Source organism: Mobula hypostoma, chromosome 12, assembly GCF_963921235.1.
Source record: "Mobula hypostoma chromosome 12, sMobHyp1.1, whole genome shotgun sequence".
In the NCBI taxonomy this organism is placed as follows: Eukaryota; Metazoa; Chordata; class Chondrichthyes; order Myliobatiformes; family Myliobatidae; genus Mobula; species Mobula hypostoma.
The window spans coordinates 38,661,899-38,689,168 of record NC_086108.1 but is presented as its reverse complement, the minus strand read 5'-3'; the positions used below and the strand labels follow the sequence as shown (position 1 = coordinate 38,689,168).

Below are 27,270 nucleotides of genomic sequence, written 5' to 3'. Positions count from 1 at the left end.
ATCCTCTGGACTCCCCCCCCCCCCTTCTTTCTCCTAAGGCCTCCCGTCCCATGATCCTCTCATATCCCTTTTGCCAATCACCTGTCCAGCTCTTGGCTCCATCCCTCCCCCTCCTGTCTTCATTTTGGATCTCCCCCTCCCCCTCCAACTTTCAAATCTCTTACTAACTCTTCCTTCAGTTAGTCCTGACGAAGGGTCTTGGCCTGAAACGTCGACTGTACCTCTTCCTAGAGATGCTGCCCTGCTGTGTTCACCAGCAACTTTTATGTGTGTTGCTTGAAATTTCAGCATCTGCAGATTTCCTCGTGTTTTCATTATATTAGAAAACTTTTTGTAGGGCAGCTGTGAAATTGCATTTGGCCTACAATTATGCGTGCCCTGGGTAAAGGATAAGGGTGCATTAGATTGTAACTTTGTTTACTACCAAGCTCCTTTAACTTGTCTTTTTTTTGCTTAGGCAAGCAAAGACCTTTTATTTGCCTTCTCAAGAGACTTTCTTAGTGGTGAAGGAGACATTTGCCGTCATCTTGGTTTCCTGGGGTTGACGGTCAGTCATTGTCAGATGCCACTTCATGAATTTAATTTTGCGGTCACCAACCTTGCTGTAGATCTTCGATGTGGTATTCGCTTGGTGTAAGTACAGTATATTTTAATCATCCAGTGGAGCAATAATACTTTTACAATTAACTTTTAAATGAGCTGTATAATCCAAACTGATTGGTTGGTTGTCTGTTGTATCCAACAATGACAGTTAGATTTGTGCAGTTCTATTGTGTATTAGTAGATGGCTACTGAGTCCAAGTCATAAGGGCATGAGAACGATGCTGGATTTGGAAGTCGGGCCACTGCTAGTTTGTCAAAAAGAAGTAATCCAAACAACTGAATTACAATTGCATAATTATTTTAAATTAAAAGTAATTTTTACAAGTTAACAACGCAATAATGATTTTTATTGTAACCTTGAACCAAAGAACTGTTTTAATATATTGCTTTACTGGTAGATCTTTATGGATATTAGATGACAATAGGGTTGGGGCATTTATCATTTCCTGTCTATTATTCCATTGGATAATCTCTTACCTCTATGTCCCTTTCCTGTACTAACCTCATAGCCCATAATAGCCAAAAATCAACAGGGCACCATCTTGAACATATTTGCTGACTGAGTTACACAGCCTTCTTGAGTAGAGAAGTAATGATTGAATTTTCCATCTGGGCATTGTTATACCTTATCTCAGTCCTAACAGACTGTTCCCATATACTGAGATGGCCTCTGGAGCATTTTTGTCAGGAGTCATTATCCTCGAATCTACCCTGTGAATTCCCATGAGAATTTTGTACTTTTTCAAAAATCACTCTCATTCTCCTAAACTAGAGCCTGTATGGGTTCAGTCTGCTTAATCTTCCCTCATGTATAATTTCGACCCACACCCCCAAAATCTAGTGAACTTTGGGTGCTAGTTAATACTTAGTACAGAGTCCTGGCGTGTAGACAAAACTCCAGCTGTGCTATTACTAGGGCACTGGGTGATGGTAGTACAATGCCTTTACTCAATTCCCTTGCCATTAAGGTTATATACCATTTGCCATACCAATTAGTGACTGAACCTTCACATTGATATTCAGTGATTTGTGTATTTTTGTGCTCTGAAAAACAACAAATATTACATCTTAAGGCAGTGATAATAAATCTGATAATGAACACTAAAACATTTCAGTCTCTTGTCATTAAAAAAATTTTTTTTGTTTTTCGTCAAAACAGATGACTTTACATTTTTATGCATTAATGTGCTTTCTGCCATGTCTTTAAGCTTGTTTACACCGCCTTGAAGGCTTTGTGCATTATTTCTTGAATTCATATCATTACCTAATTTATTATCTTGTATACGTCATGCCTTGGCATTCAACTCTTTTATATAGATTTTGATAACTGGGGCCTCAGCATTGACCCCTATAGCACCCCATGAGTTACAACCTCTCAATCTGAAAATGACGTGTTTATTTCAACTGCTTTTTGTACATTTAATAATCACTTATCCACACTAATATGATGCCCACAATCTTGTATTTCCTGGGAATGTCATTTAAAAGTCTCTTTGTCTGTCACCTTATCAATGGTTCAAATACAAATAATCTGTGTTACAGCAGTTTAGGTAACAGAAATTCACTTTGCAGGCTTCACAGAAAACTGCAACTTTCCAACAGTAATCAAAGAGATCCATTACCTGTAAATATTGCAGTTGTTCATTCACAGTGGAAGGCCACTTGAGAATGGCTTTGAAAACTGACAAGGCAGGAACACACAAAAAATGTGAGAGGAACTCAGCAGGCCAGGCAGCACCAACGGGAAACAGTAAACTGTCGACATTTCAGGCCAAGATCCTTCATCAGGACCGGAAAGAAAGAGAAGTCAGAGCAAGAAAGTGGCGGGGAGGGGAGGAAGAAGTACAAAGTAGTAGGTGATAGGTGAAACCAGGAGAGGGAGAGTAGATGATGTAAAGAGCTAGCAAGTTGATTGGTGAAAGAGATAAAGGGCTTGGGAAGAGGGAATCAGATAGGAGGATAGAAGACCATGGAAGAAAGGGAAGGATGAGCAAATAAGATGGTGAGAGGGGGAAACAGAAATGGAAAATGGTGAAAGGGGTTAGCAGTTACCAGAAGTTCAAAAAATTGATGTTCATGCCATCAGGTTGGAAGCTACCTATACAGACAATAAGGTGTTGCTCCTCCATCCTGAGTGTGGCCTCATTGCAGCAGTAGAGGAGGCCATGGACTGACATGTTGGAATGGGAAGTAGAATTGAAATGGGTGGCTACAGGGAGATGGTGATTTTTCTGGCCGATGATGTGTAGGTGCTGGGTGAAGCAGTCTCCCAATCTACGTTGGGTCTCACTGATTATATAGAAGGCCACATTGGGAGCACTGGGTACAGCAGATGACCCCAGAAGATTCGCAGGTGAAGTGTTGCCTCACCTGGCAGGACTGCTTGGGGCCTTGAATGGTAGTGAGGGTGGAGGTGTCTGGGCAGGTGGCACTTATTCCATTTGCAAGGATAAGTGCCAGGAACGAAACAGGATCAGTGGGGAGGGAGGAGTGGACAAGGAAGTCGCTTAGGGAGCGAACCCTGCGGAAAGCAGAAAGTAGGGGTGTGGGGTGTGCAGAGGGAAAGATGTGCTTGGTAGTGGGATTCCGTTGGAGATGGTGGAAGTTATGGAGAATTATATCCTGGACGTGGAGGCTAGTGAGGAGGTAGGTGAGGACATGAGGAACCCTATCCCTGGTGTGGAGTGAGGCAGACGTGTGCAAAATGGAAGAGATGCGGGTCAGGGCAGATTTGATAGTGGAGGAATGGAATTCCCTTTCTTTGGAAAAAAAAGGACATCTCAGTCGTTCTGGAATGAAAATAACTGACAAGGCAGTGTCTTCTATTGATATTTTCTAGTGAATCAAAATAACAACCCTTTCTCTGGAGACAATCCAGTTAATTCCTTGGCTGGTGATTACTCAGATAAGGAAGTTACATATTCTATGGGAATCATTCCAGAATTCATGGCATTCTGGGAGATGAGAATCTTTTAAGTCCCTCACAACTATTTTCAAGGTTGGGATGAAGATCAGGGATCTTGAACTTCATTGGCTGTCTGCCCATTAATCATTCTTGTTCACATTTTCTGGGTGGTTGTATGCAACTTTCTGTTGAGACGATGGCAAAATAATCTAATTTTATTTCAAAATATAGTTTATCTTATACGTCCATAAGGGGTCAATAACAAGTTTACTAATGTTTCCAGTTTAAATGCTTTTCTAGTCTTTGCTCCTTGGATTACTTAAGTATTCTATGTACCTTTATTGGTCCTTCCGTATGAATTGAAAACTGATCTACTCCTCAGACTTGTTTTCTTTGACAACGATTTGTACCTTTTCCATTGATCTAATAAAATATTTAGCTTTTATTAATCATGTTTTGACCACATCCTTTTTAAGACACAAAAACCCAACCATATTTGTACTTGTCATGTTGTTTATCAATTCTGTAGTTGTTGTCCATTGCTGCATTTGCTGCCATTCACATCTTGTGTAGTTTCCCCAATCTACCATGGTCAACTCATGCCTACCATTATTCGATTTCATTTGGATGCAAAACTCTAATTTTAGAGTGAATTAAATCAATTTCAATCCTTGCATAAAAATATCCACTACTAAGATTATTCTTCCCTAAATATATTAAATACAATATCAATTAGCCCTATTTGAAGATGTGACATCAATAGCTTGTACCTCATTGTCCAACCTATTGAACTAGAAAACTATCACTGCAGCAGTCCATGATTTTTACCATCTTGGGGCGAGATGAAGTTTTTTTTTAATTCTGTATTTCCAATGGAAGTGCACTTTTAAAATCCATAAGCTTTTGGTTGTGTGACCTTTTACAGGCGAGCAGTTGAACTTCTTACCCAAGACTGGGAACTTTCAAAACAGCTGAGGGTCCCAGCAATCAGCCGTCTTCAAAAATTGCATAATGTGGATGTTGCACTGAAAGCCCTTAAAACTCGAGTTGATTTGAAAGATGAGCGAGGTAAAATTGAATTTTCTTAACTTTAGCCAAAATAATTGGCTTTACTCCTAATTTTTAAATGGTCTTTGAATACAATGTTTTTTTTTCTCTCCACCAGGCATTGATATAGATCCTCGAGATATTGTGGATGGACATCGGGAAAAAACTTTGGCACTACTGTGGAGAATCATCTTTGCCTTTCAGGTACACTTTTGACTATGAAAATCTAATTGAACTTCAAAAACATTTAAGGCTTTGAGTTGTACTATTTTTGTAATTGTTAATTTGTAATTGTGATTTGTTCTGAAATTAAATATTGAAATTAGTATTGGGAAGTCAAACATGATCTTTTAATTTCTATTGTTATTTAATTTTTCTTTCAAAAGTAAATGTAGTAACTAGTCCTGCAACTTTGTACAGGAAAGTATATGTACAATGAAGTGAACTGAGCATGCAAATATAACTAATAATATTATAAAAGCCCAGAGCCCATATTCTACACAAAATACTGGAAGAACTCAGCAGGCCAGGCAGCATGTATGGAAAAGAGTAAACTCTTGGCATATCAGGACTGATGAAGGGGCTCGGTCTGAAATGTTGATTATTTACTTTTGTTTGCTGCCTGGCCTGCTGAGATCCTTCAGCATCTTGTGTGTGTTGCCAGGATTTCCAGCATTTGCAGATTTTCTCTTGTTTGTGAAACCCTGATCCTATGTATTTGACCTTCTAATACCACACTAGTCGAAGCAACTTGATTAGACTGAGAAGTAAAAATGTTAACCAGTTTAATTGCTGTTCATAGAGTACTAACATTTGCTGGTTTTAACTAATTCTTTTTCTCTACTCAGGTGGAGATTTTGCTAAATGAAGATCAGTTGCGAGAAGAAATTGAATTTCTGAAAAAAAATTTACACACATCACACAAACTTGCAGCTCTGCGTTCTCTTTCTGTGCCACCCCACCCAGTGAAAGATAAAGACCTCAAATGCTTGCCAGAAAAATACAGTCCGCAGATCACTCTGTTGATGAACTGGATAAATGCTGTATGTGCATATTATGGTGTAAAAGTAGGTAAAGTTGTTACATTTGATCTAATTCTGTTTTTTTTCTCTTTTAAAATGAGTTACTTTTGGTTGCCTTCTTTATCTGACTGGTACTGCTGATGTTGAACTTTGACAGCTTCTTCAGGCAATGCAATAGTATGTATAAGGAAATTTTCCAGTTCATTCCTATTCCTTGGCTCAAATTTTATTTATTTTCAGGATGTGCACATCCCTATCTGATCCATGGGGTGGGGGGGGGTGTATGGTGAACGAATGAACACACACGCACATGATTGATTTCATTATAGGTTTATGTTGATCTTTTATGAACCTGGTTTCTTGATGCAACTTTCTAAGTCTTGCATATGGTTAATGTAATTTAAGGTTTATGAATTTTTTTTCCAGATACAATTGATATAAATTCAATGTTTTGAGCTACCAGAAAGCTGCAATAAGAACAGAATAATATTTTTATTATTAATATCTTTAAACATTTCAGGATATTCATTTGTGATAGTTAACAAATTTTGTTTGCTTTGAAGTTTGCAGGTCTATAAATTTGATAGTAATCCTAGCATTTTTAAAGAGGAGATCTTATTTGTTACAAAAGTAGTAAGTTTTAACATTATCTTTGAAACTACAGTAAAGAGCTAGCCTATGTTCAAATAGACGAGCAATGCAGTTAATTATCTTAGAACTCAAATATTAGCAAATGGCTATTTTAAAGAGTTCCAACTGAGAAAAATCATAATAATTTGAATTTTCAAGAATTATCTTGTATGCATTATGCAGTTTTGTCGTTTTGTTTCAGGTTGAGAATTTTACCGTCCCCTTTTCTGATGGTAGAGTTTTATGTTACCTTATTCATCATTACCACCCGAGTCTTTTGCTTGTGAACAACATTTGTCAACGAACCACACAGACAGTGGAATATGCACAGCATGGCACAGTGGCAATTGATACATCTACCAGTGAGTCTGATGAAAATTCCATTGATGCCATACCTACAAACAGTAAGTATTATTGGTGTTCCATACTGCTGTGATGAAACACAAACTTAAACGAGTTTTTCTGTGAATGCCTTCAGAATAAACTATTTAATTAAAACTCATGGGGTTGATTTTTTAAGTCTCTAAAGATCATTGGGATGGTTAGTATACAAAATAAGCAGCTATTATTGCACAAGAGAGGGCCAGTAGAAGTGTTTTTCCACAGACTGATGATGGGTTATTAAAATCAGGAACTAGCATTAGGCCATTTAACCTATAGAGTCTGCTCCAGTATTTAATCATGGCTGATCCAATTTTCCTCTCAATCCAACCTACTGCCTTCTCCCTGTATCCCTTCCTGCCCTAAATGCTTACTGACCTTCAGCAGATTGTTGAGTGTGAGCAATATTTGTTGCGTCTGCCACTTGTTTGTCAATACATAGATTAGCAATAGCTTAATCTTCAATTTTGTGTATCTTGACTTCTTTGGTCTTCATTGACGCAAGCTGTGACATAGCTGCTAATCTTAATTCATTACTGTCATCCCCACTTGAATCGCTAGGGGCTCCTGTGGAGTTTATGTCATGTCCATCCAGTAATTCCTCTGAGTTCAGATGGTGGTGGTGTCTTGGAGAACAGTCCAATGTAGGGTGTTATTCTCCAGTGTTTGGATGGTGTTGCTATCAAGGGGGACTGTTCAACTTAGAGAGTGTCTTCTGTGGAGGGATGCCAGATGTAATGTCAATGGTAGTGTCACTCGAAGTGTAATTTGCAGGACCACCCACTTGGCTGACAGGACTGCCCACTTGAGGTCCCTGTTCAGTTTTCCCATGTTGTCCCATTTACTTCTGAGCGCCTTACCAAGCATTTCGGTTTTGTTTTTCACTTGTTCGGTTAAGGTAGAGGTTTCTTCTTTGGACTCTTACCTGTCTCTATCAGGCTGTTTTTGTAGTTTTTTGCAAGTTTCACGTTTCTTCCCCAAACGATTAATTATAGACTTTACTTGCCCCATTAACATTTTCATTTACTCAGACATTTGATCAAACTGACCATGTGGTTTTATCTCCAGATGTTTTCATTAATTATATCAAACTGAGATGTTTTATTCAGGTAAGAGCTCTTGGCCATCATCTTGATTCGATCTTAATTTGTATGTATTTTTTATTACTTTGACTGTAATCTCAAAATATTAATAAATAGCAACCAAATTAATAGATTGTCCAGCAACCTAATAGATTTCAACCAAATCTTCACTAGGTACCAAATTAGTTTGCTGCATGACCGAAATAGATCGTCCTGCAACCAAAATTCTCCCATACCCTACCTGCTTGTGCAGCAGAATCCAATATTAATTTCAGTGCTTGCCTTGATTTTTACAAAATAGAAATGCGGTAGTTTCCTCAATCCTACTTGTATCCAATGTATTGGACCCAGCATGTTTTCTCTCAGACAAATTGGAACAGAAGAAGTTCTTGCCCCTTTTGTTGCATGCTAAAAGTTCCACTTTATCTGCAATTGGCCCTAGTACTTAAAACTTTGTGATCTCCCTGCAGACTACACCAGTTAGAAACATTGAAAACCTATAGCACATTACAGGCCCTTCGGCCCACAAAGCTGTGCCAAACATGTCCTTACCTTAGAAAAATAGAGGGCTATGGATAACCTGAGGCAATTTCCAAGCTCCACGTACCTATCCAGGAGACTTATCAAAGACCCTATCGTAGCCACCTCCACCACCGTTGCCGGCAGCCCATTCCACGCACTCACGATTCTCTGCATTTAAAAAAAAACAACAAAAACTTTTCCCGACATCTCCTCTGTATCTACTTCCAAGCACCTTAAATTCGTGCCCTGTCATGCTAGCCATTTCAGCCCTGGGAAAAAGGCTCCTGGCTATCCACATGATCAATGCCTCTTATCATTTTATACACCTTTTATCAGGTCACCTCTCATCCTCCGTCGCTCCAAGGAGAAAAGGCCGAGTTCACTCAACCTATTCTCATAAGGCATGCTCCCCAATCCAGGCAACATCCTTTTAAATCTCCTCTGCACCCTTTCTATGGTTTTCACATCCTTCCTGTAGTGAAGTGACCAGAACTGAACACAGTGCTCCAAGTGGGGTCTGATCAGGGTCCTATATAGCTGCAACTTTACCTCTCGGTTCCTAAACTCAATCCCACGGTTGATGAAGGCCAATGCACCGTATGCCTTCTTAATCACAGAGTCAACCTGAGCAGCCTATGGACTCGGGTCCCAAGATCTCTCTGATCATCCACACCGCCAAGTGTCTTACCATTAATACTATATTCTGTCATCATATTTGACCTACCAAAATGAACCACCTCACACTTATCTGGGTTGAACTCCATCTGCCACTTCTCAACCCAGTTTTGCATCCTATCGATGACCCGCTGTAACCTCTGACAGCCCTTCACACTCTCCACAACACCCCCAACCTTTGTGTCATCAGCAAATTACTAACCCATCGCTCCACTTCCTCATACAGGTCACTTATAAAAATCATGGAGAGTAGGGATCCCAGAACAGATCCCTGAGGCACACCAGTTCTTGGATTGTGGTGGTTTTTAATCTAAAGTTCTATCAGAAGTCAGGAACGAGGTGCAAAATTTGTTGCTTCATTTAACAGCGACTCTACTTCTGTTATGTGTTCCGAAGAGGATAACCTAACACTTTTCCATATTTTATTCCCTCAGCAGTTCTTAACCACCCTCAGTCTCTCCATATTCCCTTAATACATCTTGGCAGCACTATCTGCTTTCAATTCGACTTAGTTTAGCATCACTAATCATCATCATGAGATGCCATGCCCAGTTTGATCTTTGACTGCCATGGCTCACACACTCCTGTTTCGGGTCAAGTGGATCAATTCATTGGTATTCATTTCCAGTTCTCTGGCTGCTGTCTCCATCATCATTTGTCTTTGTCTTCCTCTTGCTTTCTTCCCTTCAATCTTTCCCATAATTACCATGCATTCTAGCTCCTCGTTCCTAATCACATGTCCAATGAAGTTACCTTGCCTTTTCATGATCTCATACGTTATTTCTCTTTTTGTGTTTGCTCTGTTCATGACATCCTCGTTAGATATTTGTTTCATCCATGATACTCTTTGCATCCTTCTCAAAAATCACATCTCTGCTGTTTCTATTCATTTCCTCATGTTACTAGGTATTGTCCGACATTCTGAGCCATATAACATAACTGGATAGATGTAACATTTCAGTACTCTGAGGCGGGTTGTCATGCCTAGTTTAGTATTGTTAGTTTACTCTTCATGCTCATAAAAGTGTCTTTTGCCATCCCTATTCTTTTGATGTCCATGTCGCACCTGCCATCTGATGTCACCCAGTTTCCTAAGTAGCAAAAGTTCTGTACTTGTTTTATGTCTTCCCCATTTATTCTCAGCCTGCAGATAGGATTCTCCTTTTTGGATATCACCATACATTCTGACATTCTGGCTTTTTGCAATTGATAGATGACCCATTTTTGCACTTCAACAACTATATCAATTAAATTTTGTAGTTCTTCCTCCGTGCTTGCAATTAACACAGTGTCATCAGCATACCTGAAATTATTGATGTTTTCACTGCCAACTTTGATTCCCAAGATGTCTCGTATTTTTTGTAATATTGTTTCACTGTATACATTAAATAAATCAGGGGAGAAAATACACCCTTGTTTAACGCCTCTCTTGATTTTCGTAAACTGACTCACTTCTCCACCTATTCTTATGGTGGCAGTTTGTCCCAGTACAGATTTATGATTAGGTGGAGGTCTTTCGAATCTAGATCTAGAGTTTCCTGTAATATTTCAAATAACATTGTGCTTCACTTTATCAAATACTTTTATGTAGTCGATAAAACAAACAAATCTTTTTGCACTTGAATGGCTCGTTCTGATAGTATCCTTAACATCAATATCACGTTTCTTGTACCTTTGTCTTTCACAAAACCACATTGTACTTTACCTATTTCAGCTTGTATCTTACTTTTAGCTCTTGTCATCAAAATTCTTAGAAGTATCTTGGTGATATGACTCATTAAACTTATGGTCCTATGTAATTCATATTCTATTGCTCCAGGTTTCTTAGGAAGAGTGATAAATACAGGTTTCTCCCGCCATCCGAAGGCAGAGCATTCCTATGAAACAGTTCGTATGCCGGAATGTCGTAAAGTGAAGAAGCAATTACCATTTATTTATATAGGAAAAATTTGTGAGCGTTTGCAGACTCAAAAGATAACCTACCAAATCATACCAAATAACACATAAAACCTAAAATAATAGTAACATATAGTAAAAGCAGGAATGATATGATAAATACACAGCCTATATAAAGTAGAAATACTTTTCTACAATCATTGCTGCACTGTTCTCGGCAGAAACACTCTCCATGAACCTATAAGCTATGAAGCTGCCAAATCATACCAAATAACACATAAAAATACACAGCCTATATAAAGTAGAAATAATGTATGTACAGTGTAGTATCACTTACCGGAATTGGGAAGACAGCGCCAAGCACACTGATGATGGTGTGTTTAGCTGAGTCGTTGGAGGATGGGGTGGTGCAGTGGACCCCGACCTCCAGGCCGCCGACTGATACCGATCCGCGAAGAATGCAGCAGTCCAGTAGTGGCCGGGAGGCACCCAACAGGTCTTTAAGAAAAAAGCTGAAATAAACAAGCTAATTAATTAGGTGCTACCCGGCACGTAAATGTCGGTCCAGATCAGAGTCGTTGCAATCGGCAATCGTCTCTGATCTGGGCCGACATTTAGGTGTTGGGCGGCACCTAATTAATTAGCTTGTTTATTTTGGCTTTTTTCTTAAAGATGTGTTGGATGTGTCCCCGCTACCGCTGCGTTCTCTACAGCAACGTATCGGTCCGCGGCCCGGGGGTTAGGGTGGTGGGACACTGGGGTGTCATCTCATCGTCAACTGTTTCCATCAGGGTAGGCACGTCATCATCTTCTATGTCTGCCTGCCTCGATGTCGAAGGTCGAGGTTCATTGTCTGCTGTGGCTGATGTGAAAGGCTTGAAAAACGACAGTATGCTTGACTGCTTAGCCTCGTGCATTTTTCTATCATCTCATGCAGTTTCTTCATGTTCAGTTCCTGGACGACTTCACTTTCGGTCAGTTCGCTACTGCATTCAGTTTTGATTGTTATCCTTTCTTCTTCCAATTGCATCAGCTCTTCATCTTTCAGTTCTTCGTCATGGGATGTCAAAATCTCTTCAACATCATCTTTGTCAACTTCCACAAGCCAAACTCCTTGCTTCTTTCACCACGATCAAAATGCTTAATTATGTCTAGTTTTACGCTAAGTGTAACACCCTTACAAGCTCTTTCAGGTTTTTCCGATACCTTAGAACTCATCTTGCTAACGGCTGCTCACAGGCATGTGTTTAAGCAATGCTGGCTGGAATGCAGTTCTGGGGGAGGAGCTTGGCTGCTTGGGCGCGTGCTGCCTTTTTTCGTAACTGAAAACACCTTCTGTTAGCGAAAACAGGTAACTAATGTAGGTCTTTCGTAGCAGCGAGGTTTTGTAAAGCGAACGTCCGAAAAGCAGGGGACACCTGTACTAATTTTTTTTTTCATCTCTTCTGGTATTATTCCAGTCTCATAAATGTCATTGATTAAATCAGTAAGTTTTTCAATTCCATAAACTTCAAGGGCGATAATTTGTTCTATTACTAATTCATCAGGACCTGCTGCCTTTCCTTTCTTAATCTTATTTATTGCATTACGAACTTTAGATTTTAAAATACTTGGACCTTCAATGTTTTTTTAAATTTCTGGTTTTTCGCCTCGATTGTCTTCAAACAATTCCTGAATATATTCAGTCCAGCTGTTCATAATCTCATCTTTTTCCATGATAATGGTACCGTCCTTTGAACAGAGGAGCTTTTTGCCAGTGATATTGTTGATTGTTGATGTAACCTTTTTGGATCAGTAATAGGGATTCTTTCTATTTGCTCACATTCCTGGTTTAACCATTCTTCTTTAGTTTTTTGATATAAATTTTTAACTTTTTTATCTAAGGACATATTCTATTGGATTTGCTTTCTTCCGTCTCCTTTCTTCCATTAGATTCTTGATTTCATCTGTCATCCATTTATTCTTTGTGCTTTATTCTTTTTTAGGAATCACTGACTTTGCTGATTCTACCAAGGCATCCTTTAGAGAGTTAAACTTCATCTCTACATGATTGCTATCATCTTCAATAGATTCTATTTCTAGACTTTGAAATCTCTTCCTTACTTTAATTGTAAATATTTGTCTTAAGTCTTTAATTAATTGCAAGTAGTCAAGGGATTGTTCAGGTTTTTGCTTCTTTAGTTTTTTAAGTTTTACTTTTACATGATATGCTACTGGGTTATGGGCACTCTTACAGCCTGCACCTGGATATGTTTTGCATTGAGTCTATGAATGACGAAGGGGTAACCCACTTTCCCCAAAGCTCTGAACGTCCCCATTCAGAGCCTCATCAGCGGTTGCAGTTTAGAGTCATACCCAGGACAAAGCGTCATTAATAGCATTTGAATATCTCTGCTAGATCTTTGCAGACCTAAAAAGCTCTGACTCCAGCCTCAGACCCTGTCTCAGCTTGCAACCTGACAAGAAGCCAGTTACTTTCATTTTGCTTAGTGTCTGATAACCAATTTTAAGTCATACATTAACTTGTTGATTTTAGGATGTCATATTAAAACTATATCAAATGTTGGTGAGATCACATTTGAATACTATGTGCAGTTCACTTCTCTAGCCATAGAAATTATGACATTAAGCTGGAAAGAGTACGAAAGGATTGATATGGATGCTATCAGGGCTTGAAGGCTTTGTCATACTTTCTATGACTTCACTATTCCCCCACCCCAATTATAACACTCTAGAACTGTAGAGCTGGTATTTTTTCTTAAATCGCTTAAAGGATTAAAAAGGCCCAGCAGATTATTGGCACCCAATTGCCCACCATTGAGAACATCTACCATAAACGCTGCCTGGGCAGGGCGAAAAGCATTATCAGGGATGCATCTCACCCTAACCATGGACTTTTTACTCTCCTCCCTCCCATCCGGTAGGCGTACCAGCAGGCACAGGAAGAGCTTCTTCTCTGAGGCTGTGACCCTGCTGAACCTCACATCACAGCGCTAAGTAGTATTGCATCCATATTGTACTGTCTCAGTACTTTTATATTTGTGTGCTGTAGCACTTACTTTTTATTCACAGTTATTTTGTAAATAACATATTCTTTGCATTTCTGGTCAGATGCTAACTGCATTTCATTGGCTTTGTATCTGTACTCGGCACAATGACAATAAAGTTGAATCTAATCTAATCTAATGTTAGGAATTAACTTCCTTTTAGGAACAATAGAGCTATTTATGATTTTGAAGATGAAAGTTCAGCAGGGATAGAGAAACATTTCAAAATACAAACTGAAGACTGGAAGGGTCCTTTTTAATCCTTTAAGCGATTTAAGAAAAAAAAACAGCTCTATAGTTCTAGTGCTATAATTGGGGTAGGGGAGTAGTGAAGTCATGCCAACCTGTATTGAATTTTAGTTAGAGCAGCCCTGCCCTACTAAATACTGTACCAGTTGTCATATTATAAAAAGGATAAAAAGATACTGGGAAGGATGAAATAAAGATTTACAAGGAAGGTACTCAATATGTGAGGGTATGAGTATCAGCAAAGATTGATAAAACTGTTTCTTGAGAATATAGGAGGCCTAATTATAACCAATTTCATATGCATAGAAATCTATAGCACATTACAGGCCCTTCAGCCCACAATGTTGTGCTGACCACGTGACCCACTCTAGAAACTATCTAGAATTTCCCTACCACATAGCCCTCTATTGTTCTAAGCTCAGTGTACCTAAGAGTCTCTTGAAAGACCCTATTGTATACAAAAAAAAATTCCATTTGTAGGGAAATGCATATCTGAGGGCAAATACTATAAATTCAGTAAGGAAATAGACAAACTTTATTACCCATAGTGTTAAGAAGGCAGAATTGATTACTGCAAGGCGTGATCGAAACAAATACAGTATTTTAAGGATAATTGGGAAAGCATCTGGAGGAGAATGGAATGGAAGCTTACACGGATACGATTAGATAAGAAGGGAGGAGACTTGAACTGAATGATTGGTCTGAATGTTTTGTTCCTGTGGTGTTTTTCCTGTGCTCCATTTCTTCTGTACTGGACAACTAGAATGGATGACCACAGTGGGTGATTCCCAGAAGGTAAATAGTAATGGATTTGGGAACTCAAAGTTCTCTGCATTTTGTTTGACTTTTCCTACCACCCTTCTGCCCACCTCACCCGCCTTCCCCCAGTTCTGGTGAAACTAGTTCTGATTTAAATTTCAGTTCAGATGCTACTCGTATTGTTGTACTTCCCCAGTTAAGGTGGAAGACACCATTAGCAGGAACATCAAAGACAAATAAATAACGAAACTATAGGAGAACTCATTCAGCTTAATTCATTTTGTGTTTAGATACAATATGGGGTTAGGTTTTGTAGGGGAGAATGGTGAAAGATTCAAAATAATCAGAGGAAACAAACACTTCTAAAGACTATTTACTTCATTATTTAAATAGTTTACTGCTAAATGATAAATGGCTTTGCACAAAATGCAGTGGGCAGTCATGTGCTGTTTTAAGTGGGAGTATTGCTAGATAAAGTCATAAAACTCGCCCATTTTTCTGGATTTTCCAACTAAGATGTTCAGTGAATAGAAACGTTTTGAAGTAAAGACCATCTGTATGACATACAGCTTTTGAACAGCTTGCACTCTTGAAGTGTTTAATCCATTTTTACTTTTGATGAGGTATTCATTATGAGGAGAATGTTTAAGTTGAAGTTCAGCAGATAATTACCAAATAATTTAAAATTTATGAAGTATTTTGTTGGTGTGAATACAGAAAAGCTATTCATTTTTGCAAGTTGATGATTAGGAGTCACCAATTTTAATTAGGTAGCTTGAAAATATTTAGAAAATCTGTAGAAGTTAAATATAATTTTTGTGCAAAATGAATCCAATGAACGGTGTATTTGATACAAAAACTAAGTGGATACTTGGGGCTTTCTTGGCAAACAACAGTAATCTTGAGTTCTAAAGAGTCAGATGACTGGGTTTTATTACTGCAGTAGTAAAGTGAAATTCTGCTGATTGGAGTAAATTAGTTTAAAAACTAATGGTCACACACGCTTGAGTGAACTACTATATTCAGTTTTGCTATTGAAATGATGCACAGTGATGTATCTTTCTATTTAGCACTGCCTTCAACCGGTATCTATGAAGAACTCTTGGAGAATGAAAAGAAGAATTTTAATTTAGTGACAACTGCTGTTGCAGAACTTGGAGGCATCCCAGCAATGATACGGCCCATGGATATGTCAAATACCATTCCAGAAGAGAAGGTACATGCTTCTTGCCTTCAAGTAGAAGCGTAAGATAAATTATGAAATGTTTAATTCTGAGCAAGATGGCAGTGCTACTGTTGCTTTATGATATCTCTCTAAACACTTTTGTTTTTTTCCAGGTTGTTATCACTTATGTCTCATTTCTTTGTGCACGTCTTCTTGATCTACGAAAAGAAACAAGAGCTGCCAGAATCATTCAGGCTGCTTGGAGACGATACAAGCTAAACTGTGAGCTTCAGCTCTTAAAGGTAGTATAGTTATCCACTACCTGCTCTGTTCTGCTGTCAAAATTACCCATTCTTCAAGGTTTTAGGTCAAGCTATTGTGAAGCATTGTTCATCTGACTAAGCAAAAATTATTATTTATATAATGACCTGTTCCATCAAGTTAATTTCAGAAAATCCCATTTAATTATTCAATAAGTTTGGATCCTATGAGATGAAAAAAAAAGTATTTTAGTAATCTGTAGTCAATTTAAAATATCAAAAGTTTGCAAACATTTTGTATTTGGGAGGCAACAACTCTACATGCAGTAAAGTTCAATAATTTTCATGGAAATATGGAAATGTGTTTCCAGATTTCGGTGTTTTTGTGTCAAACGTGCAGGCTAGAAAAACTAAATAGCAATCTATTTTATGGAATCATTAAAGCAGCAAAACATGACCTTTGACAAAATTTGGCATAAAGCCACATATGGAGAAAGCTCATAAAGCAACAATTGGTGCAACTATGTGAACCTTTGTGATTGTTCTGTCTTTTAGTAAGAAGTCAACTGATCTGATCTTGGCCTCAGCTTCACTTCCTGCGTCTTCATTGTAGTCCAACTCATTTGCAGTTCGAAGTGATAGATATCTAACCAATTGACAAAAAGATTAGTTGTGCTGAATTTTTGCAGAACAAAGTAAAGGACAATACTTCAGTGGAGCATAATGGAACGGGAATTTCAGAGATTTATGTTTCCTCAGCTGACTCAAGCATTACCTGTAACACATGATTAAATTTGGGCTGTTCATGAAGCCAGAATTTGTAAAGCAGCTCCGGAGAACATTAGAATAGCAAGGAATGAGGTTGTGGAGGGATTTGAAAGCAAGAAAACAATGACAAAGTAAGAATTTTAATATCTGGTGTTTAATTGAAAGCTTATGGATGAGACTGAGATGTTCCAGATGAGTCCTTGGGAAATTCCAGAAGTAACATTGGAAGAGCACAATGGCATGATTCTAAAACTAAGTAGATAAAAAAAGGAATTGTGCAAACCATGTCCTAGGCCGCTAGAAGTTTGAGGAAGACATTACAGGATGTTGATTTGCCTCACGCTGTTAAGAGCTACATACAGACAGGAGGGATTTATTGACCTTTTAACATAAACATGGTTGATGTTTATGACTTGAAGAGCTGTTTTGATAGAGTAACAAAGAATCAAACACAACTTTAGGATGCATGGCAATAGCTTTGGGAGGTAACAGACACCATTTTTGCTGCTCAGCCTGAGACAAGATTGGTGAAATACAAAAATGAGGAAGTCTTGTGATGTCTGTACAATACTTTGGTGAGACCACATCTAGAGTATAGGCTTGGTCTTATTATTTACCGTGGAACCATTGCAGAAAAGGTTAGAAGACTGAGTGGAAGTTGTCTAATAAGGAAAGGTTTGACTATATTAAACTTTGCTCCACTCTGGAGTTTATTGGAACAAAATGTGATTCTATTGAATTAAGCTAATTTGGGGGTACCCGAAAGGGTGGTTGCTGTGAAGATCAGGAAGGGAAAACCTAGAACAGAGAAGGGAGGGTGAGAGGAACGGTTAGCTATTTAAGGTTAAGAGTTTTTTTTTAAGAAGGAGATTTTCTTAGGATAATTAATTGAGACTCTCCACTTAGCTGCTGAGACTTGAGTTATTTGGTATATTCAAAGATAAGATTGGACTATGTAATCAAGAGGGACACTTCTGCAGAGGACAACGATCAGATCAGCCATCATAGCACTGACATGACTGGGTAGATTTTAACATGTCTATGGACAATTCCTTTCTGTTTATTTCATAAACTTTTTATGATGGTGAATATTTGCAGGTACATTGTCTATGATGGGCTGTACGAAAATTCAATAGAGAAATCAGGAAACAAAAGAACTTTCAAAAGTTATGTGACATGAACAAAATTTGGCACCTGACAGTGTCTTTTAGAGGTTTTGTGGAACAGCCACAATTCATAATTATAATTTCCTGAAATATATTAGATTTTTACATTTTCTACTAATAAGGCTAAGTATTTAATAAAAACAAAATTCTCATGTTCCTTCCCCATTAAGAATATATTTGGCAGCGCAAAAGTAAGTATACAATAAGGACTATAATTTGTTTTCTACTTGACATCTTTATATAGGTAACCATCTTATGTTGAGAAAAAATGAATGTTACATGGTCTGTGGCATACAAGGTACTATATACTTGGATTTCTAAGCCACTGTCTTCCCAAACTTTGATATTCATATTATTCTTTATGCACTAATCAATATATGCTGTTTGTTACTGGAAAAAATTGCTGGGTGTAATTTTTGTAAATTAAAACTAAGTATGAGCTATGATGCAAATTCACTCTTAACAATTATATTGCATTTTAGGAGAAAGAAAAAGCTGCAAGTGTCCTTCAAACAGCAGTGCGTAAATTTTTGCATCGACAGCAAGTCAAGAAGAAAAACAAAGCTGCTATTGTTATACAAAGTACTTGGCGCGGCCATGTGGCAAGGCAGAAGACTAAAGCACTGATAATGTTTAAGATTCAAGCAGTGCAGAATGAGGCAGCAACACTTCTTCAGGTTGGATCATTCAGCTTTAAGAAATCAGACATGATTAACATACTGTGTGCTGAATCCAGTTTGGAACCTGTATCTTTCCACTTTACAAATGTTATTCTCTGAAATTAACTTTTAAATATGTGTCACAGAACTAAGTTTCAATTACTTAAATATTAGTAAAGCTGCATTTTTGTTCTCAGCTTTGTCAGATCTTAAAAAGTGAAATCGTGCAAAGTTTTCAAAGACCAACAGAAAAAAATGACCTTTTGATACAGTAGAGGAAAAACCAAAATTGCTGTTTTTGAGAGTAGACTTCCATTGCAAAGACTAATAACAATATCCAAAGATTGCACCAAACAAAGAAAACAACGTGTGAGAAAATGATAACTAACATTTTAGCAATGAATTGAATATGAATATATGGGTCATTTTGACTTTACTTTGGAACATTTGGTTTCAAAAAGGTAGTGATTTCCTCTAAATGGTTGAACAAATATCTTCATTTAAAAATAGCAATTTTACTCAACATTGGGGAGGGGGTTCAGTTTGTAACATTGACTTTTACATTTTTTCATAAATGCTGCCTGACCTACTGAGTTCCTGCAGCATCTTGTATGTTACTTTGCAATTTTTCTTGCACTGAATGAAAGTTTATTTTTTTCACGGTGTTTACTAACAGAGGGTTATTGAACAACGTGACAGGTGAGTTGGGAATTTGTTAAATGTCACTTTAATATCACCTGCTATAATAGAGTAATTTCTTTCTGTGTTGCCCTCAACTCTACTTTCTTTCACAGAAGCATTCCAGCTAAGAATCTGCTCACTGGTTCTGCATGAGTAATCCAGCTGGCCCCTCTTCCCACAAACTTACAAAATCTTTCCTTTTGGATACTTTTTCAGCTCTTTTGAATGTTGCATTTAAAATCCTCTAATATTAGCCTTGAAGTTTCCCTTCTTGTAGCTGTGTTGTTTTTTTTTTAATCAGTGTAGATGCAGATCATTTATTTCCATGGGCTTCAGCCTTAATGATAACCTGATTATGTGGCACTTTATCAAATGCCTTTAGGAAATTCGTACGTATTGCATTTGCAGCATTTTCATCATCACCCCTCCGTTTTACCAAGGCTAGTTAGTTAGTAATTCCTCTTTAACAATGTCTGACCTATCTAAAACCTTTACTGCGTCTTCCTTCGTTGAGTTTCCAGCAACATTGTTGCTCTTGGCTTACTTTGGACTGATATAAAAGTACTTATTAGTTCCTCAGTCGTATGTCAGCTTCCTTTCATAGTGACTAGTCCCAATTTGACAGAGATGCTCTGTTGCTCCTGATGATTGTTTTCTTGCAAATAGTAGGGTTATAAATGAAGATTGTGACTGAGCTATCTGCTAGCAGTCCTGAGTTCTTCCTCTCTGTTCAGAGCATGGAAATTATGAAGAAAATCTGCATTTGGTACCACATCTTAAAATTACTTTCATGGTTTTCATCATTGGTTTTAGTATTATTTTTCAAATTGGAGTTAGCCAACTGAAACTTGGTGTTGCACTGTTTCAAGTGTTAAATGGTGCAACTCACTATCATGCAGACACCCGTGAGGAAGCTCTACAGTGGACTTCGCTAACTGACCACATTTCTTTCTATGAATCCATTCAAATCTGATTTACTTCAGGTGCTATTTTAAAAAAAATCCTTAATTCTTGTCATAGAAAACCTACAGCACAATACAGGCCCTTCGGCCCACAAAGTCTCTACCTTAGAAATTACCTATGGTTACCCATAGCCCTCTATTTTTCTAAGCTCCATGTACCTATCCAGAAGTCTCTGGTCAGGTGAATCTCCACTTTAGTCATGGATATGATTCCGTTTAGTACTTGCCACAAGGGGGCCACATCTCCATATGCAGATCACCAGGCTACAAAGTTAATTTCTTTGACCAGGTTCTTCAGTGACTTCAAAAGTGGCATTAGTACTTTTATTCTCTAGCCTGGTGAAGTCTATGTTTTGACATTTTCCAAAGGAAGGACTCTGCATGAAGTTGGGGTGATGATCAGATTTTTGAATGATCAGGGTTAAGCTGTTGAGTTCAAATGAAAAATTATAATTTAAGAGGTATTTGCAAATTAACTTTAGAAGCAAATATTCTACGTTTTGTCCAAAGTAGTCCTTTATATGCGTAACTTGTACAGTTGTTGTAATCTGGTCAGTGTTGCATTAGACAATAAATGCACGTATATCACAGAACATTTTTTGAGAGCGATTTTAATTAAAGTGGTGTATGTTCTCCTTTTAGTTTTAATGCATAGTATAGCTGTTATTCATATAATGTTTCCTTTATTTTATTTATAGGCCTGCTGGAGAGGATATATTGATAGAAGGCATTTTCAGAGACTTCGGCAGTATTGCATTCTCATGCAAAGTCGCATAAGGATGAAGATCGCAGTCACATCTTACAATCGTATTAAATGGGCTACTGTTACCATTCAGAGGCATTTTAGAGCACACCAGCTGTGTGTATCTGAGCAAAGGAATTATTTAAAATTGAAGATTTCAGTTGATAAAATACAGTCCGGATTTAGAAGGTGGCGCGCTCACAAAATGGAAAAACAGACCAGGGCAGCAATTGTACTGCAGAAATATGTGAAGGGTTTTCTCTCCCGATGCAAATACAAAAGGTTTCAACGCTCTGTACTTTTGATACAAGCACATGCAAAGGGATTTCTCATAAGAACTGAAATGTGCAGGAGGAAAAGTGCTGCTGTCACCCTAAAGAAGTACTTAAAGGCTTATGTGCGAGGAAAGCGTGAATATGATTCTTATCAGAGACTGAAATGGGCCGCAGTAGTAATTCAAAGAACTTACCATCGCTTAAAAATGCGAAAGCTTTGCCATCTAACTAAGTCAGCTACACTAATCCAATCAACTTTTAGAATGTACAAGCAACGTACAAGATTTGTTGCTAGCCGTAAAGCCGCTATTACCATGCAGTCTTTAGTAAGGATGCATCAGGCTCGTACAAGGTTTCTACAATGCCAGCGTGCTGCGGTTATCATACAAAGGCACTTCAGGGCTAAGCAGCAGGGGAGAAATGACTTGAAGCACTACCTGAAACTTCGACAAGCAGCTCTAAAAATACAGGTGTCTTTTCGGAAACGGCAAGCACAAAAAGTGGTCAGGAAAAATCAAGCTGCAATTACGATACAGTCTTGGTATCGAATGCACAGAGGAAAACAAAAATATCTACATGCAAAACGAAGTTGTATTAGAATACAGTCATGGTATAGACGCCATGTGGCTCAAACTGCTTTTTGTTCTCAGAAAACTGCAGCATTAGCTATCCAAAAATATTATAGAGCTTACAGGGAAAGTAAAGCTCAGCGTGAATTAACATGCAAGGCAGCAGTAGTTATCCAGGCTTACTTTCGTGGCATGAACAGTCGTCAGCTTGCCAGAAGAATGAAAGCTGCCCGAGTCATTCAGTCGTATTGGAAAATGAGAAAAGAACGATTGAAGTTCTTGTATTACAAGCAATGTATTATTGTATTGCAAGCCCACGTGAGAAGATCGTATGCTCAAAAAAGATACCATTTAGTGAAGGTCGCAACTTGTACACTACAGGCCCATTTTAGAGCTATTTTAGCTCAAAAGAAAGCAGAAGCGGAGTATAGGGCAGTAAGAGCTGCAGCTATTGTCTTACAGTCTGCCTACAGGCGGTTACAAATGAGGAGACAAGTTTACTTATTGCAGTCAGTTGTAAGGATTCAGTCTGCCTTTCGTGCATATGTTTCACGAAAGAAATACCTACAAATACGAAATGCAGCTGTCAAAATTCAGGCCTCAGTAAAAATGATACAAGCACGGAAATATTACACATCCCTTAAAAAAGCTGCAGTTTGTATCCAGAGACGATACCGGGCTAACAAGCTTTGCTTAGAAAAGCGAAAAGAATATCTGAGAAAAAAGGAAGCTTGTATATATCTTCAGTCTGCTATTAGACAGCATCTGGCTCAAAAGCAGCTGTATTTGTGTCGACAAGCTGCAATTAAAATTCAATCAATGTTCAGAATGTATAGAGTAAGGACTCAATACCAGAGGATTCATTTTGCTGCCGTCGTAATTCAGAGAGGATTCCGTGTGTACCAGGAAGGAACTCGCCAAAGGCAGGACTTCCTTAAAACTAGAGAAGCAGTGATCCGTTTGCAGGCAGCATACAAAGGATATTGTGTACGCAAAAAGATGAAGCTTCAACATAGAGCAGCCAGTAAAATTCAAGCAGCATTTAGAGGACATGCTTCGAGGATCAAATATTTGTCAATGAAAAATGCTGCCATTGCAATCCAGAATTGGTACAGGAATTGCAAAGTTGGACAACAGCAGCAACTCAAGTACCTCAGTATTAAGGCATCAGTGGTTATTCTTCAAGCAGCGTTCCGTGGATTATCTGCAAGGAAAAGATTAGAGGCACAACATAAAGCTGCGGTGACCATTCAAACAGCTTTCCGAAGGTGCAGAGCACAGTACCAGTTTGGCGTATTAAAGAGGGCTGTAATAACTGTCCAATGCCATTTTAGGGCAAAGTTGTTGGGAAAGAAAGAACGTTGTGCATATCTGACAATGCGCCAGTCAGCAATAGCACTTCAAGCAGCTTATAAAGGTAAGATTGCAAGGAAAGAGCTTGGAAGGAAACGGAAAGCTTGTATTGTAATACAATCTTATTTTCGAATGCACAAAACATACATAGAATTTCAAACTAAGAGACGAGCAGCATTGATAATACAAGAACGTTTCCGTGCTCACATACAAAGGAAATATCAACATCAAAAATATCAAAATATGAGGGCTGCTGTAGTAGTTTTACAAGCTGCATATCGTGCTATGAAAACCAGAAAAAGGCTGAAAGAAATGCACAAAGCTGCAACAATTATCCAAAGAACAACTAAATCTTTCCTGGCCAAGAAGCATTACACTGCCCTTAAAGCTGCTTCAGTTGTTCTTCAAAGGCAGTTTAGAACTTTTCTCCTCAGCAGAGAGCAGCGAGAAATGTACCTGACTATTCGTAGAGCAGCTAAATCCATACAAGCTGCCTACAGGGGAATGAAAGTTCGGCGAGAGATCCAGCACAAACACAAGGCAGCGACCGTGATACAGGCAGCATTTCGAATGCACAGAGTATACCTTCCATACAGAGCAATGAGACTGGCAGCTACAATAATACAGAGTCACTATAGAGCACACCTTCAAAGGAGAACTGATCGCAATAATTATGTGACAATCCGCAACAGTGTTGTGCTCCTTCAGGCTGCTTACCGAGGAATGAATGTTCGAAGATGTTTGAGGAACATGAACAAGTCTGCCAGAATTATACAGTCGTATTATCGAATGCATAAACAGTACCAATATTTCCAAAAACTACGCTGGGCAGCAGTTGTTATACAGCGAAGATACCGAGCTTGTCAAATAAGAGATGCCCATGTGAGACAATATAAGGCCATGAAAAGGGCAGCAGTTTGTATTCAGGCTACTTTCCGCAGAATGAAAACAAGGCAGCAAATGCAAAGAATTCACCTGGCGGCAACGATTATACAAAGAAGATTCAGGAGCTATGTTGCAAGGAAAAATTACCTGTTGCTTAGAGCTGCTGCTTCTGTAATCCAGCAGAGGTACCGTGCACTTGTGCTTGCCAGGATTAAAAAGCAAGCATATGTTTCGATCCAGAAGGCAACTATATCTATACAAGCTGCCTACAGGGGAATGAGAGTTCGGCAAGAGATCCAGCACAAACACAAGGCAGCGACCGTGATACAGGCAGCATTTCGAATGCACAGAGTATACCTTCCATACAGAGCAATGAGACTGGCAGCTACAATAATACAGAGTCACTATAGAGCACACCTTCAAAGGAGAACTGATCGCGATAATTATGTGACAATCCGCAACAGCGTTGTGCTCCTTCAGGCTGCTTACCGAGGAATGAATGTTCGAAGGCATTTGCGGAACATGCACAAGTCTGCAAGAATCATACAAACATATTATCGAATGCACAAACAGCAACAATGCTTCAAGAAATTGCAATGGGCGACAACTGCTATACAGCGAAGATACCGAGCTTGTCAAATAAGAGATATCCATGTGAGACAATACAATACTTTGCGAAAAGCAGCAGTCTGTATTCAGGCCTTCTACCGTGGGAAAAAAGCCCGAGATTTAGTTAAAACAATGAAGGCAGCTATCTATATTAAATCATACCTACTAATGTGTATTACCAGGAAACACTTCTTGATTCAGAAGACAGCTGTAGTAACTCTACAAGCTTCATTCCGTGGTTATCGAGTGAGGGTACATTACAGAGCCATGCGGCTATCAACCATTTTGATTCAGAGATGGTACAGAGCCTGCAAGCTAGGACGTTCACGGTTCATGCAATATCAGTCCATGCGTAGTGCTGCCATTGTGATTCAGGCTGCCTACAAAGGCATGGTAGTGAGGCAGTGCATTAAGCAACAGTATGCTGCTGTAAAAATTCAGTCATTTTTCCGTATGATTCACCATAGGAGTCGCTTCCTCAAACTAAAATACGGAGCAATTGTATTGCAGTCGCAGTACCGTGCCTATGAAGCAAGGAAACAATACAGAGCTTATGTACAAGCAGCTGTTATTTTACAAAGACAATATCGATCCTACCTCTTAATGAAGAAAGAGAGAAATGCTTACTTAACGATCCATCAGACAGTAATCAGACTTCAAGCCAGAATACGAGGGTTTATTGTTCAAAGAAACTATAAAAAACTTCATCAGAGTATCACTAAAATTCAGGTAAAACATTTGATAGTAAATTAAATTATAATATGTACAGTAATATCCTATTGCAATAATAAGGTTTGAAAGCATTTGAAGAATAAAATTAACACAGTAAAACACCAATATTTTAGCACCCTTGTGACTTCAGTGTCAGACTAACAAGCAACTAAGTATTCTTGTTAATACCGAATACATTTTGATCTTGCATAAGCTACACAGTATGATAAATTTTCCAGTGTACCCAATGAATTGAAGGAGTGTGAGCACCAGCAACCGTGAGATGAACGGTGCAGCACACATCACTGAGTGAGCCAGATGCTGAAACGTTGGGATTTCTGATGAGCTGGTCAGCGGATTATTGGAGCTTTACCGAATTATTGTGCAAAGTGGGCAAGAAGGGCAATTTTGGCCAATTAGTTCACTAAAATGTTTTCTTTTCTGGCTCATCTCGCCTGCACACATTCACACATCAGATGCTAGTCAAATAGGGAAAAGATCTGGCACTGGAGGCACGTGCAAATTTAAGAGCACTATTTCAATTATCTCTGCAAAGTCTGTTTTGATTTTCAAGTAGTTTACTTTGTATTTAACAATTCTTGCAGGCTTGTTATCGTGGAAAGAAACAAAGACAAGCATTCCTACTCTACAAAGAATCTGCACTTGTGATACAACAACACTACAGAGCTTATTGTCAAAGAAGGGTTGAACAAGAAAAGTACTTTAAAATGAAACATGCTGCTGTCACAATACAGGTATTTTCTTTGATTCCATGCTGGTTACCTGTCGATTAAGTTATGTTATTCCAGTTGTTCCTTTAAAAAATTGAAGATCCTCCATCATTGATAAGTTTGCCTGTTTTCATATCTGCTGACCAAGGCTTATTTCTAATGGTTATTTATCTCTTTTCCCTTTCAGGCAAATTTGAAGAGTTGTTAATTAAATATGCTTATAATATGTACTATTTCACTTCAGAAGGCTTCACATGTATTTTTGGGCTTTCAAAAGTTCATTTCTTTCTGGGATGGTTTTTAATGTTTTAAATATTGATTGTTAAATATTACTAGAGTAAATGGCTTTTTTTCCCTTTTAAAGACTGATTCCAACTTAGTCAATTCAAAAACTCTCTTCCTGAATTTCATCCCCCAAACAACTCTGAAAAGCCCTTTCTTTACAATACGTACTGATTTTTTAAAATGGTCATGGGCCTTGCTGCATGATTTTTTTTTTGGTATTGCTATGAGCTGGCCATGAACCTGTGCTCTAACAATAATTTCCTTGTTCTTCCACATCCTTCCAACCAACTTGTTTACTATGTACCATGAAATTGAAATGCAACGCACTGACCATTTGCAGTCTCTCCATAACTTTACTAGATTTTTAGTAATTGAACCTGCTGTTGATATTGTGTTTACCATTAAATGCTTCTTACTCTGTGATTTTACATGTTTCTTTTAATCCTGCACTTCATTCTGAGCTCTACACTTCACAGAAATGTCTTCAGAATTGTTCTCTGATTATGTAAAATCCTTTGTATAGTAACTTGGTGTTCTGCATCTCCTTGTACCATTAGCAGTATTGTAACTTGAAACACATTGATTTGAGTGGTCTGTCAATCCAGTGTTACTTCACTTTCTGCCTTGTGTC

General features: G+C 38.3%; 1 protein-coding gene across 1 annotated transcript in view; it reads left to right on the top strand.

The window, feature by feature from the left end:
* aspm (assembly factor for spindle microtubules) overlaps positions 1-27,270 on the top strand; it is a 67,340-nt gene that overhangs the window by 24,566 nt on the left and 15,504 nt on the right. The window contains exons 10-19 of the mRNA XM_063063858.1: positions 458-633; positions 4,434-4,576; positions 4,674-4,759; positions 5,404-5,622; positions 6,410-6,611; positions 15,889-16,034; positions 16,157-16,285; positions 18,660-18,854; positions 21,178-25,641; positions 26,229-26,378. Coding sequence (XP_062919928.1) covers positions 458-633; positions 4,434-4,576; positions 4,674-4,759; positions 5,404-5,622; positions 6,410-6,611; positions 15,889-16,034; positions 16,157-16,285; positions 18,660-18,854; positions 21,178-25,641; positions 26,229-26,378 — 5,910 coding nt within the window. The remainder of the gene's footprint in view (positions 1-457; positions 634-4,433; positions 4,577-4,673; positions 4,760-5,403; positions 5,623-6,409; positions 6,612-15,888; positions 16,035-16,156; positions 16,286-18,659; positions 18,855-21,177; positions 25,642-26,228; positions 26,379-27,270) is intronic.